At 46.7% G+C, this 13,847-nt stretch overlaps 1 protein-coding gene across 1 annotated transcript in view; it reads right to left on the bottom strand.

Annotated features, from left to right (window-relative positions):
* The window catches only part of LOC141220402 (uncharacterized), a 121,456-nt gene that overhangs the window by 101,574 nt on the left and 6,035 nt on the right, over nt 1–13,847 (bottom strand). The window contains exon 2 of the mRNA XM_073666328.1: nt 9,457–11,207. Coding sequence (XP_073522429.1) covers nt 9,457–11,207 — 1,751 coding nt within the window. The remainder of the gene's footprint in view (nt 1–9,456; nt 11,208–13,847) is intronic.

Here is a 13,847-nt window from a genome sequence, read left to right as displayed (position 1 = left end):
CCTCAGTCCGGGAGTAACTAGGGGGGAATGTGGCACCCCAGGGGTCCGGTTGCCACAGTGGCATTGCCTCCCTCACAAGAGGTGATGCCATGCCTGGGAGCAAGCAGGGGTCCCCTAATCAGGTTTTACTAAGCATGCAACACTTTCCTGGCTCCAGACCAGCAAGGGGAGTTTCTCGACTAGGCAACTGGGATCTGGAGGCGGGGTTAGTTAGTCTTAGTATGAGGAGTTGAAGTTAGGACGTTGAGGAGAGAGGAGCTGGGGACTGGAGCTGCGCAGCAGCTCACCCCAGAAGAACCAGCACAGAGGAACTGGACACCGGAGTCCGAGGCTGTGGGGGCACTGAAGGCCCAGCAGCAGAAACCGGAGGGAAGGAGACTGCAGGTCTCCTAGCCCCATCAGACGCCCGGAGGCTCAGCAGCACCGCAGGGCCCAGCACCACCACATGGGAGCGATGCATCAGAAAGGCCCGAGCTGGCAGCCATATGGGTGAGCACAAAGACGTTGCACTCAGGGACGAGGGCCACTGCACAGCTACAAGCAGCAGGGCCAAAGAGTTTAGTGGAAAGGGAAGGCCTCCAACTTCACCTGGCAAGGAGGATTCTTTACTTGCTTCCAGGCTGCCCGGACTTCCACTTCTAGCCAGTACCCTAGTCCCAGCTTGTGTAATCACCACCAGTAAAGCTAAGAGGAAACCGCCATTAAGTTGTGGACTGATTATTGCTGCACCATCAACCCCTGCACTACAACGCCCAGCATAACTAATAACATCTACACTGCCCTGGAGCTAGCTCTACCTGTGGAGAGCCACACCATCCCTGCTGCAGTAACATCAGCTCCAGAGGACCGGCTCCGCAGCGGCGGCTCCCTTAGCCGCATACCACAGGTGGCGTCACAAACGTTATACAATCACTATAAATCTCCTATCAATAACCCCTTTTTATTGACCGCCCTGTGTCACGGACCTGGTCACCGCCACTGTGACATCCCCCCAGCATCTACCGGTCCGGCACCGGGTACCCCACGGCCCAGGGGGCGCGTCAGATAAATAAGACAGTACAAAGTTTAATAAGACAAAAACAAAGGGCATTCCAAATCTTGAAGGCTGAGAATACAGAAATAGCATTTCAGGAGTATAAGGCTATGTTCACACGTTGCAATTTTTCAGTGTTTTTTTAATGCGTTTTTATGCAAATGTTCAGCTGCATTTTACCGTACCAGCAAAGTGTATGAGATTTCAGAAATCTCATGCACATAGCTTGTTTTTTTTTTGTCCTCAATCTTTCGTGCAATACCTTGGTTTTTGAAAAATACAGCATGTCACTTCTTTCAGCGTATTTTCAGCCTTTTTCACCCATTGAAAGCAATGAGTAGTGCAAAAAACACTGCAAAAACGCAGGTATCAGGTTTTGCAGTGTTTTTGATGCCAAAACCTGAGGAAGTTGAATAAGGTTTTTTTTTGCATTAAACTTTATCAGCACGCAAAAGAGACAAATGTACAGTGACAAAAACGCTGTAAAAAAAGCACAAAAAACGCAGCAAAAACTCAGCAAAACCTGCTTTTTTGAGGCAGCTTCTTTACTGCCAAGAGGGCAGGTTTTGCCTGCGGGAAAAAATGCAGCAAAAACGCAATGTATGAACATAGCCTAAAGATCTCAATAAGAAATGTAAAAAAGAAAATCAAGGTAGCAAAGTTATCTACAGAGAAACAAATTACCAGCGACATTAAAATAAATCACAAAAAATCCCAATGCCAAAAATAAAAAAAGAATGGATGGTATCGGCCCCTTAAAAGACGATAATAGCAAAATAATTATAGAGGACAAAGAAAAGGCAGAGATACAAACAGTCACTTTTCATCCGTGTTCACCAATGAATCATCTAGGGATCTTTCAACAAGGCAAAAATCAAAGTTCACCACCTGACATAACTAGTTTAACGCAAAAATAAGTACGCCTGCGTCTTAGCAAATTAAACATTGACAAATCCCCCGGCCCAGATGACACACCAACCACAACTGATGGATCCTGTAACTAAGGCTCCAATCACATCTACAAGACTACAGTGACTAGGACCAATGGATCCTGTAACTAAGGCTCAGATCACATCTACAAGATGACACTGACCACGACCGATGGATCCTGTAACTAAGGACTCGATAACATCTACAAGACGTCACCGACCACGACCGATGGATCCTGTAACTAAGGCTCCAATCACATCTACAAGACGTCACCGACCACGACCAATGGATCCTGTAACTAAGGCTCCAATCACATCTACAAGACAGACACCAACCATGACAGATAGATCCTGTAACTAAGGCTCAGATCACATCTACAAGACAACACTAACCACGAACTATGGATCCTGTAACTAAGGCTCAGATCACATCTACAAGACAACACCAACCACGAACTATGGATCCTGTAACTAAGGCTCCAATCCCATCTCATTGACGGCACCAACCACAACCGATGAATCCTGTAACTAAAACTCAGATCAAATCTACAAGACATCACCAACCATGACCCATGCATCCTGTAACTAAGGCTCTGATCACATCTACAAGACGTCACCAACCACGACCAATGGATCCTGCAACTAAGGCTCTGATCACATCTACAAGATGATAACAACCAAGAATGATGGATCCTGTAACTAAGGCTCTGATCACAGCTGTTAGACATCACCAACCACGACCGATGGATCCTGTAACTAATGCTCCTTCTCCATTTTAGTCTATTCCCCCTACCTTCACACCCCGGTGCTTCCCTCTGCTATTTGTGAAAGAATATTTTGTGTGCCTGGAGTTTTCTGTTTATCCCTGTATGTGTTGCCCTGTTTGTTGGGTGGGTGTACTTCGGTACACAGTAGCGCCGCTCTTCCCTGGGTGGGGGAGAAGAAGAAGTGGAGGGCTAACTCAGGAGTTAGGGTGAGGGTGGCGGCCTCGGCATCCTCATCTTCAGAGGTATCCCGGGGAATAGGGTGAGCAGACTTACACACTGTAGTTTTTCAGAACCCTAACACGTCAGGTTTGGGGACCGTTACTTCCAGGCAACCCCTAGTAGAGGCCAAGATTGTTCTCTGGGGGGTGTGACAGGGTTGTAGTTTTCAGGGAGGCCTGTAAGCTTTACTTCCGGTTACTTCCTACCTCCGCAAGTACCGAGGAGCAACAGGTGGGGATAGTAATCGCGCTCCTTTAAGGTGACCCCCAAGCATGGGCTTTTTCTCTCCCGCCGGACTCCTAGTCTCTCTGGACAGTGGAGGAATTTTTTCTTACCCTGGGTCTAATATACGTCGACGCCGACCGTCTCTCCCTGGCTGAATCCATGCTACGTCAGCTGCAGCAGGGAGACCGGCCGGCAGAGGAGTATTGCTCTGAGTTTCGGAGTTGGTCCACGTACACTAAGTGGAATGACCCCGCACTCCATAGCCAATTTTGTCAAGGGCTGTCTGCATGGTTATTGGATACCCTTGCATTATATGAGACTCCAGTCTCCCTTGAAGTGGCCGTGTCTCTGGCGATCCAGGTTGATCGGCGTCTTCGCCAGAGACACAAAGGGACACCCCAATGTGCGGGAGATCCAGGGCTAAGGGAACCCTGGTCTGAGTCATCTGAGAAGCCCATGCAGTTGGGTGGGGCAACTCATTCTAGGGATCAAACTGGAGTTTGGGCATAAAGGGGCTGTGTGTGATTTTACTGTGGAGGGAGGTGTCATTACATAGGTGCTTGTCCTTCCTTACCTCGCCGTAAAACAGCCGCCGGAAAACCAATGAACTCGGGTTGCGGGGAGGTTGGCAACCCAGGTGTATGTGTCGCCTCCGTGAGTGGTTCTCAATTCTTCCTGCCGGCCGAGATCCATCTGGGCAAAAATAAAGTGACCATTTCAGCCTTTCTGGACAGTGGGCGGGGTTTAATTTGATTGACGCTGAGTTCGTCCAGGCCCAGGGCCTCAAACCGCAAACACTGTCCAGACACATACCCTTGAGCCGGGGGTATTTTTCTCAAGTAATCCGAGGGTTACATTTACAGGTTGGGGCCATACACTCAGAATGTATTGACTGTTTTGTGCTAGAGGGCCTGCCCTCTCCTGTGGTTCTGGGACTACTGGGGCTCCCGCTGCACAACCCTGTAGTAGAATGGCAGACGCAGGAGGTGGTTAAATGGAGCAAGTATTGTCATGGTCACTGTTTGGGCACTCGGCTGGCTAGGGTGGATACCCAGTCCGTGCCTAAATACCTGTTAGACTTTGAGGATGTGTTCTCGGAACAGGGGTGTCAAGAACTCCCTCCCCATCGTTCTTATGACTGCGCTGTTAATCTGGTTCCTGGAGCCAAGCTGCCAAAGAGCAGACTGTATAGTATCTCGGGTCCGGAGAGGCACTATATTGTGGAAATTTTGGCTAAGGTCATATCAGACCATCCTCATCCCCTGTTGCTGCAGAGTTTTTCTTTGTTAAGAAGAAAGATGGGGGGTTATGCCCCTGCTTATATTTCCGCAAACTCAATCTGATCACGGTCTGGGATTCATATCCGCTCCCTCTCATCCCGGACCTATTTAATCAGATTGTGGGTGCAAAATGGTTTTCTAAAGTGGATCTCAGGGGGGCATATAACCTCATTCGTATTAAAGAGGGGGACGAGTGGACGACGGCCTTCAACACGCCTGAGGGTCATTATGAAAACCTTGTGATGCCCTTCGGGTTAACTAATGCTCCAGCCGTTTTTCAGCATTTTGTTAATGACACCTAGCAGGAAGATTTGTGGTGATCTATCTTGATGACATATTAATTTATTCACTTGACCTTGAGTCACATCAGGTACATGTCAGGCAGGTCCTTCAGATACTCAGAGACAATAAATTATTTGTCAAGCCAGAGAAATACATGATTTTGGTTGAGGAAATCCCTTTTTTGGGTTATATTTTATCGTCCACCAGTTTTCGCATGGATCCGGCAAAAATTCAGGAGGTACTGGATAGGGAGCGTCCTGAGGATTTAAAGGCGTTACAAAGGTTTTTGGGTTTCGCTAACTACTACCGCAAGTTCATCAAAAACTTTTCTGTAGTAGCCAAACCTCTGACGGATAGGACCAGGAAAGGGACAGACTATTCTAAAATGGTCCAGTCCAGCAAGGGAGGCATTTAATACCCTAAAGGAGTGTTTTGCATCTGCGCCGATTCTCATACGACCTGACGTCACTCAGCCATTCATTGTAGAAGTTGACGCGTCTGAAGTGGTGGTGGGGGCTGTTTTGTCGCAGGGTGCGTGTCCTGGTAAATGACATCCGTGTGCATACTTTTCTAAAAAGCTGTTGCCCACTGAGAGAAATTATGACATTGGTAACAGAGAACTGTTGGCAATCAAGTGGGCTTTTGAGGAGTGGCGTCATTTTTTGGAGGGGGCATTTCATCCGGTTATGGTAATCACGGATCATAAGAATCTGGTATATCTAGGGTCTTCAAAACGTCTAACGCCCAGACAAGCAAGATGGGCGTTATTCTTTACCAGGTTTAACTTTTTTGTCACTGTCACGTAAAGGCAGGGGAACAAGGGCATTAAGGCGGATGCCTTATCTCAATGTTTTCCTGGAGGTGGAGATAATTGTGAACCGGTTCCTATACTTCAAAAAGGGGTTGTGGTTGCATCTACAGGTGCTTCTTATAAAATTAGAATATCATCAAAAAGTAAATTTATTTCAGTTCTTCAATACAAAAAGTACAACTCATATATTATATAGAGTCATTACAAACAGAGTGATCTATTTCAAGCGTTTATTTCTATTAATGTTGATAATTATGGCTTACAGCCAATGAAAACACAAAAGTCATTATCTCAATAAATTGGAATAATTAACAAAAAACACCTGTAAAGGTTTCCTAAGCATATAAAATGTCCCTTAGTCTGTTTCAGTAGGTTCCACAGTCATGGGGAAGACTGCTGACTTGACAGATGTCCAGAAGGCAGTCACTGACACACTCAAGGAGGGTAAGCCACAAAAAGTCATTGGTAAAGAAGTTGACTGTTCAATGTTTATAGAGTGCTGTATCCAAGCATATTAATGGAAAGTTGAGTGGAAGGAAAAAGTGTGGTAGGAAAAGGTGCACAAGCAACCGGGATAACTGCAGCCTTGAAATGACTGTTAAGAAAAGGCCATTCAAAGATTTGGGGGAGATTCACAAGGAGTGGACTGCTGCTGGAGTCATTGCTTCAAGAGCCACCACACACAGAGGTATCCAGGACATGGGCTACAAGTGTCGCATTCCTTGTGTCAGGCCACTCATGACCAATAGACAACACCAGAAGCGTCTTACCTGGGCCAAGGAGAAGAAGACCTGGACTGTGGCTCAGTGGTCCAACGTGTTGTTTTCAGATGAAAGTAAATTTTGCATTTTAGTTGGAAATCAAGGCCCCAGAGTCTGGAGGAAGAGTGGAGAGGCCACAATTCAAGCTGCTGGAGGTCTAGTGTGAAGTTTCCACAATCAGTGATGGTTTGGGGGCCATGTCATCTGCTGGTGTAGGTCCACTGTGTTTTATCAAGACCAAAGTCAGCGCAGCCGTCTACCAGGACATTGTAGAGCACTTCATGCTTCCCTCTGCCGACAAGCAGGGTAGTTTATAAGTCATGATTCCGTATGAAGATAAAATATATAGCTACCTTGGGTACAGGAAGCCAGGAGCGTACCAACGGCTGGATGGTGTACATCCACCCCAACGCGCGTTTCGGCGAACCTTAGTCAAGGGGTATGTGTCAGTGTCAATGTGATCCCTTTTAAATGTGCCCACGCCAATCACCAAGTGTGTAAAAAACCGGATGTCCATAGTCTGATCGATAGGTTTGAGGACCTTTGATGACGCATAATGCGTCATGATAGGCGGGGCGGCCCGTGGCGTCGGCATCACGTGGCACCCGCATCACAGTCAGCTGACCGCGGCGCAGGTCGTCACGATGTAGCAACCTAGAAACAGAAGTTTTACAGCCGATTGTTTTGACTTCATCTTGAAGGGTTGATACACCAGAAATCTGTTCAGACCTCTCAAATTTACTATAGTTCTGAAAGTGCCATCCAGCTTCTTTATCAAGAAAAGGGGGGAATATAATCCCTTTCCTTATTCTTCTATGGGTACCTCCAAGAGGACCAAAAACTCTGCCTCCAGGACTAACTATTGCTTGGAAGACCTTCTGAGAGGTGTCACCATGAAGGTTCGCAGGGGTGGAAGGATAGTCTGGAATTCCAATTTTAGGTCTGCTTCCACTATCCCTAGAATCCTGACATGGGATGAATTTTATTCGTACGCATGGAGGAAGAGGGAAAGCATTCCTCCTTCCGGGGGAATGACATCACTGGGAAGACTTCCTTCCCCCTGAAGGCGGCCCTGCAAACATGAAACCTTTTTTTTAGTCTTCTGACTTCCTATTTTCCCTGATCCCTAGGAGGTCTTTTCCGGCTGTATCTTCTATTCCAAAAAGTACTCCTGTATTCTGGGATAGACAAACTGGGGAATCCTTTCTTTTTATCTCCAGCTTTGTCCAAGATGTCATCCAGAACTTGACCAAAAAGAAAGCCCCCATCACATGGGATTGAACAGTTTGGTCTTTGACTGGACATCCCCAGGCCAACTTTTTACCCATAGCGCCCTACGAGTGGCAATAAAGAGGCCCGCTAACCTGGCTGCCAGCCTCACTGAGTCTGTTGAGGCATCTGCAATAAAAGCTGCTGCTCCCTGCATCAGCCAGGATCTTTTCCTTTGGGACATTATCCTTCGGTTGACCTTCTAGTTGTTGCAACCAGATAATCATAGATCTGGCTGTACAGGTCGTAGAGACCGCTGGCTTCAGGGCACCCACCGAGGACTCCCAGGTGTGTCTTAAGTAACCATCTGCCTTTCTATCCAGATGGTCTTTCAGAATACCCACATCCTCAAAAGGCAAGGTAGATTTTCTGGATGAATTGGCCACTGCTACGTCTAGCTTTGGGATCTTATTCCACGAGTCTTGTTTTGGCATCTTCTCTTAGAAGATGATGGTAGTGAACCCTTTCTCTTCGTTTTTCTCTCTTAATGAGAGCCTGAATCTTTTCATTAATTAGAAATATGCGCCTCTTTTTTTTTTGCTCTAATCCACAAAACATGAACTCTTGTATGGATTTGGGGGTCTTAGCATCCGAGATGCCCATGGTAGCTCTCACAGCCTTAATCAACCTATCTGCGACTTTTATAGGAAAGCACGGCCTACCCCCTGTATCGCCATTAAAGAATGAAAAGGAACAAGAATCCAATCCACATTCACCTTCCGACTTTATAGATTCATCTAAATCAGGTGATAATTTTTTGGACCCTTTCCTTCCTTTTCTATTCCTTTTTTTATGAATAAGGGTCTCAAGGGAATTCTTAACTTGTGCCCTGATCACGGATCTCAAATCCATGAAGTTAGTGGATTCTTCACATGTGGTTTTCTGTATACAATCTGCACAGAGTCTTTTCTGCCACAAGTCAGGTAACTTATCCCTACAAAGGGTACACTCCTTATTCTTTTGTGCCACATTTCTTAAGCCGTTCCTAGTAATTAGAGACAAGAAAAAGGGACTTAATTACCATGGTGAAATTTCACAAAGATCAGTCAGCATTCTGGAGTTTAATAAGGGTACCAGATTCAGAGGCAGGATCAAATCACACCATTATTCATGGTTGGTGGTACTGTCAATTCTGCAACTCATGAGACTGCCATTGCTGTGTGAACTCTGATCCTGGCACTGCCGTTCCTCCATATCACGTGGGGAAGGAGAGCCAGAGCAAACCCACTCTTTTGGCAGTCAGGCGTGATTTTAAAAGAGGGACCAGCCACAGCAACTCCCCCACCCCCTTGTGCATGCCTTCTCCAGACCCCCTGGAAGTGAAATCCAACACTTCAGGTCAGAAGTCTCCGGCATGCTCTTCATCAGGGCGCACCAATCCCAGGGCGTCCTGCACATGCGCAAGCCTGGGACATTGTTGGGGCCAGCAGGCATCCAAAAGGACTTCGGCGCTCGCATCTACATGAGCCCTCAAGTAACCAGCGGTGGTGCTTCCAGGACCCGACACGGCACTATAGACAAGGAGCCTTTCTTCCAGGCAAGGCCTGGGTAAGTTTCTCCTTTAACTTTCCTCTCCTGATTCTTCAGCTTCAGGTTCACTCATGGACAGGAAACCAAAATGATGCGGGGTAGAGGTGCAGCCCTCTTATTCAGTACGCTTTCTGTCCTTATTGGGTGAATTCCCTCTCTCGTGTGGCGCTGGTCATGGGGGAAAGGAAAATTTTAGAAATTGTTCTGGTATTCAGTGAGATATTAATGACAATCTTACTTATCAAAGGGGGTGTACTCATTATTCTGAGCAATTTTATTAAAAATTTTAAAACACACAGTGTACATGATTACAGTTTCTTTCCTGTATGACTTCCCTCATGTCTAACAAGATACGATTTATTTACAAAAGATTTCCCACATAGTGAACATGAATACGGCTTCTCCCCAGTGTGACTTCTCTCGTGTTTCACAAGACTTAATTTACTTGTCAAGGCCTTCCCACATTCCAAACATGAAAATGGCTTCATTCCTGTGTGAATTCTCTCATGTCTAACACATTTTGATTTATGTGTAAAGCATTTCCCACATTCTAAACATGAATATGGCTTCTCTCCTGTGTGAGTTTTCTGATGTCTAATAAGAGTCTTTTTATCAATAAAGCATTTCCCACATACTGAACATGAAAATGGCTTCTCTCCTGTGTGAATTCTCTGATGTATAATAAATCCTGATTTAGCTGGAAAGCATTTCCCACATTCTGAACATGAATACGGCTTCTTTCCTGTGTGAAATGTCTGATGTCTAATAAAACTCCCTTTATATCTAAAGCATTTCCCACATTCTGAACATGAATATGGCTTCTCTCCTGTGTGAGTTTTCTGATGTCTATTAAGAGTCTTTTTATCAGTAAAGCATTTCCCACATATTGAACATGAAAATGGCTTTTCTCCTGTGTGAATTCTCTGATGTATAATAAATCTTGATTTAGTTGGAAAGCATTTCCCACATTCTGAACATGAATACAGCTTCTCCCCAGTGTGACTTCTCTCGTGCATCACAAGACTTAATTTACCTGTGAAGGCCTTTCCACATTCCGAACATGAAAATGACTTTTCTCCTGTGTGAATTCTCTCATGTCTAACACATTTTGATTTATCTGTAAAGCATTTCCCACATTCTGAACATGAATATGGCTTCTCTCCTGTGTGAGTTTTCTGATGTCTAATAAGAGTCCCTTTATCATTAAAGCATTTCCCACATACTGAACATGAAAATGGTTTTTCTCCTGTGTGAATTCTCTGATGTCTAATGAATCTTGATTTATCTGTAAAGCATTTCCCACATTCTGAACATGAATACAGCTTCTTCCCAGTGTGACTTCTCTTGTGCAACACAAGACTTAATTTACCTGTGAAGGCCTTCCCACATTCCGAACATGAAAATGTCTTTTCTCCTGTGTGAATTCTGACATGTCTAACACATTTTGATTTATATGTAAAGCATTTCCCACATTCTGAACAGGAATATGGCTTTTCTCCTGTGTGAGTTTTCTGATGTCTAATAAGAGTCCCTTTATCTGTAAAGCATTTCCCACATACTGAACATGAAAATGGTTTTTCTCCTGTGTGAATTCTCTGATGTATAATAAATCTTGATTTATGTCTAAAGCATTTCCCACATTCTGAACATGAATACGGCTTCTCTCCTGTGTGAATTCTCTGATGTGAAATAAGATTCCCTTTATCTGTAAAGCATTTCCCACATTCTGAACATGAATATGGCTTCTCTCCTGTGTGACTTCTCTGATGTATAACAAGTTTTGTTTTATTTGTAAAGCATTTCCCACATTCTGAACAGGAGTATGACTTTTCTCCTTTGTGTTTTCTGTGTGTTAATAAATCTGAGATTTTAGTAAATTGCTTGTCACACTGAAATCTTGTATCTGTGTCATCTGGAATTGTGATAACAATGTGAGATTGCTCAGGAGATGATTCCTCATGATTAGGAGGATTATAAGAAAGTGAAGTGCTGTGAAGTCCAGAAGGTGCAGGAAGGGTGATGAGGTTTCCTCCATTAGAGTGCTCCCATATATCTTCTTTTTTACAATTTAGTGATAAACCTTTATTCTCACAAGGATTTCCTATAAGGATGAAAGACAGATTTATGTTGTTAAAAAAATCATATCCAAAGAGATTTACACATTTATTTTCTGGATCTCACAATGAAGACCCTCGTCAGTCAAAGTACCGGTAATAAGGAAGACAACTACATGCCATAACATTAACACAATGACGGGTAAAGTGAATAACACTTATAAACTTCTGACATTGGCACAAGTCAGGGGTGGCAGAGATTAGACAGCAAATAGACAGTTCTTAAAGGGAACCTGTCATCAGGATTTACCCCCTTAATGTACCACCAGTGCCATTTCACTCTCTCAAGCTTCCTATCTCGCCCTTAGTGTAGAAAACTGTCCACGCAATTAAAAATTGAGTTTTAATCTTTTATTACTGCATGCAAATGAGACTGACTAATCACAAAGGTGGGCCTCATAAAGGTGGCCGCCGTAATCATGTCCACAGTATGCCTAAGGACTAGTGTTGAGCGAGTATGTTCTGTTAACCCTTTCGGCGAGTATGCTCGGGCGAGCTCCGAGTATTTATAGCTGCTCGGTGATAAGGTTGAATCCCTCCCGTGTGCATGATTTGCGACTGTTTGACAGCTTTATTACATGTGAGGAATGTCTATTTCTTACACATTCCTCCCATGTAATAAAACTGTCAAACAGTTGCAAATCATGCACATGGGAGCGATCTAACCTTATCACCGAGCAGCTGTAAATACTCGGAGCTCGGCCCGAGCATACTCGGACAGAACATACTCGCTCAACCCCAGTAAGGACATGATACGAATCCTTAGAAGAATGAAATAGCACCGAAGTCATATTACAGGGTTAAATCCTAATTACAGTACCCAGGGGAGTCCTTCTCCCAATGTCTGAGAAGAAAAATCTACAGTGGTAGAAAGTGGAACGATTCGAGTATGTGAGCAACCTGTAGTGCAAATGGGCCTCCATGTATCCTCTGGAGCCTCCTTATTCCATTAACCACCCTACACCACGGATCCTCCTTATCCCCTGAAGCCTCCCTACACCACGGATCCTCCTTATCCCCTGGAGCCTCCCTACACCATGGATCCTCATCATCCCCTGGAGCCTCCCTACACCACGGATCCTCATCATCCCCTGGAGCCTCCCTACAACACGGATCCTCATCATCCCCTGGAGCCTCCCTACACCACGGATCCTCCTTATCCCCTGGAGCTTCCCTACACCACGGATCCTCCTTATCCCCTGGAGCCTCCCTACACCACGGATCCTCATCATCCCCTGGAGCCTCCCTACAACATGGATCCTCATCATCCCCTGGAGCCTCCCTACACCACGGATCCTCATCATCCCCTGGAGCCTCCCTACACCACGGATCCTCATCATCCCCTGGAGCCTCCCTACACCACGGAGCCTGCTTATTCCCTGTAGCCTCCCTACACCACGGATCCTCCTTATCCCCTGGAGACTCCCTACACCACAGAGCCTGATTATCCCCTGGAGCCTCCCTACACCACAGAGCCTGCTTATCCCCTGGAGCCTCCCTACACCACGGATCCTCCTTATCCCCTGGAGCCTCCCTATACCACGGATCCTCCTTATCCCCTGGAGCCTCCCTACACCACGGATCCTCCTTATCCCCTGGAGCCTCCCTACACCACGGATCCTCCTTATCCCCTGGAGCCTCCCTACACCATGGATCCTCCTTACCCCCTGGAGCCTCCTTACACCACAGAGCCTGTTTATCCCCTGGAGCCTCCCTACACAACGGATCCTCATCATCCCCTGGAGCTTCCCTACACCACGGATCCTCATCATCCCCTGGAGCCTCCCTACACCATGGATTCTCCTTACCCCCTGGAGCCTCCCTACACCACAGAGCCTGCTTATCCCCTGGAGCCTCCCTACATCACGGATCCTCCTTATCCCCTGGAGCCTCCCTACACCACAGATCCGCCTTATTCCCTGGAGCCTCCCTACACCACGGATCCTTCTTATCCCCTGGAGCCTCCCTACACCACGGAGCCTGCTTATCCCCTGGAGCCTCCCTACACCACGGATCCTCCTTATCCCCTGGAGCCTCCCTACACCACGGAGCCTGCTTATCCCCTGGAGCCTCCCTACACCACGGAGCCTGCTTATCCCCTGGAGCCTCCCTACACCACAGAGCCTGCTTATCCCCTGGAGCCTCCCGACACCACGGAGCCTGCTTATCCCCCGGAGCCTCCCTACACCACAGAGCCTCCTTATCCCCTGGAGCCTCCCTACACCACAGAGCCTGCTTATCCCCAGGAGCCTCCCGACACCATGGATCCTCCTTATCCCCTGGAGCCTCCCTACACCACGGAGCCTGCTTATCCCCTGGAGCCTCCCTACACCACAGAGCCTGCTTATCCCCTGGAGCCTCCCTACACCATGGATCCTCCTTATCTCCTGGAGCCTCCCTACACCACAGAGCCTGCTTATCCCCTTGAGCCTCCCCACACCATGGATCCTCCTTATCCCCTGGAGCCTCCCTATACCACGGATCCTCTTTATCCCCTGGAGCCTCCCTACACCACAGAGCCTGCTTATCCCCTGGAGCCTCCCTACACCACGGATCCTCCTTACCCCCTGGAGCCTCCCTACACCACAGAGCCTGCTTATTCCCCTGGAGCCTCCCTACACCACAGA

This window comes from Phyllobates terribilis, unplaced genomic scaffold (assembly GCF_046119375.1).
Source record: "Phyllobates terribilis strain yellow unplaced genomic scaffold, ASM4611937v1 Scaffold_291__1_contigs__length_2406647, whole genome shotgun sequence".
Lineage (NCBI taxonomy): Eukaryota > Metazoa > Chordata > Amphibia > Anura > Dendrobatidae > Phyllobates > Phyllobates terribilis.
The sequence above is the reverse complement of the archived record's forward strand: the minus strand, read 5'-3'. Positions and strand labels throughout refer to the sequence as shown.